The 994-nt window shown below is 32.6% G+C and overlaps 1 protein-coding gene across 2 annotated transcripts in view; it reads left to right on the top strand.

Moving 5' to 3' along the window:
• The window catches only part of LOC107609463 (transcription factor DIVARICATA), a gene marked incomplete in the record, with an annotated part of 1,913 nt that continues 1,132 nt past the window's right edge, over window positions 214-994 (top strand). Inside the window, 2 exon segments of one of the 2 annotated variants that reach the window (XM_016311455.2) lie at window positions 229-633; window positions 763-994. In XM_016311455.2, the coding sequence (XP_016166941.1) occupies window positions 871-994 (124 nt within the window). 2 annotated transcript variants of the gene reach the window in all.

The raw sequence follows: 994 nt of genomic DNA, 5'->3' as shown, positions 1-994 counted from the left end.
ATTCTTATCTAATTTTTTTTGTTATTAAATATTTCTGTTTAAATACTAGCCTTGATATGCACTATCAACTCCATTGTTTGATAGAGTATGATATCAAAATCAGGTAGGTCTCGCATTCCATTTAGTTACATAGCAAATGCATATCACTTGGCTTTGTAATAACAAGTGTTTTTTTTCTTTTTTTTTTCTTTTTATATTTCGGTGCATTTTAATTACTTTGTATATATAGTGTATCGATGTGGTATATATGTAACGTATTTTGATTTGATAGTTGCTTCCTGATGAAGAAACGACAAAAAGAAAACAGTTTCCCGCTTTTTCCTTTTCTTTCGTTGTAAAAGAATCTCTCTCTTTTCTCTATTGGGTCTTAGCTTTCTGCATCCTCTTCCTCTTGTTTTCTTCCTATAATTTTATCTCCTTTCCCTTTAATTTCATCTAACCACAATACAAGGGAAGAAGAACCAAACATTCTTCTTATTTCTTTTTTATTTTGAACATCTTTACTTCTTAATCTTCTTTTTCTGTTTAATTAACTGCAGAATTCTGATCTCTCTACTAGGATTATAGTAGTCCATAATAATAAAAACTCAGGTGCAACAATGATTTTTCCAAGATTCTCCTCGATTCAAAAAGGTATGACTTTTATAGATTCCCAAGTTTATGCTGCTCAAGGAAATCAATCAAAGTAAATTCTTGATCACACTTAAAAGATTCCGAATTCTAATGCTCCTTATTTTTATTTTTTTTTATCTGAATCAAAAGCTCTATAATTTCCATCTTCTTGCTTTTCTTCCTCTGTGCTTCTGAGCACACACCCCTTTTCTTTCCACAACTTTGTTAGTTGTTAGTTAGTTAGTTAGTTAAGGTTTGATGGAATTGGAAAGCGTGTATCCTGGGTGGAATTGGAACTGGAATTTGTTAGAGCAAGAGAGGCAGAGCAGCAGCAGAGAATGGAGTAAAGAGGACAACAAGAAGTTCGAGAGCGCGCTGGCGA

The sequence above is a fragment of the Arachis ipaensis genome, chromosome B07, assembly GCF_000816755.2.
Source record: "Arachis ipaensis cultivar K30076 chromosome B07, Araip1.1, whole genome shotgun sequence".
Taxonomy (NCBI): Eukaryota; Viridiplantae; Streptophyta; class Magnoliopsida; order Fabales; family Fabaceae; genus Arachis; species Arachis ipaensis.
This window is presented reverse-complemented; position numbering and strand designations above follow the sequence as displayed.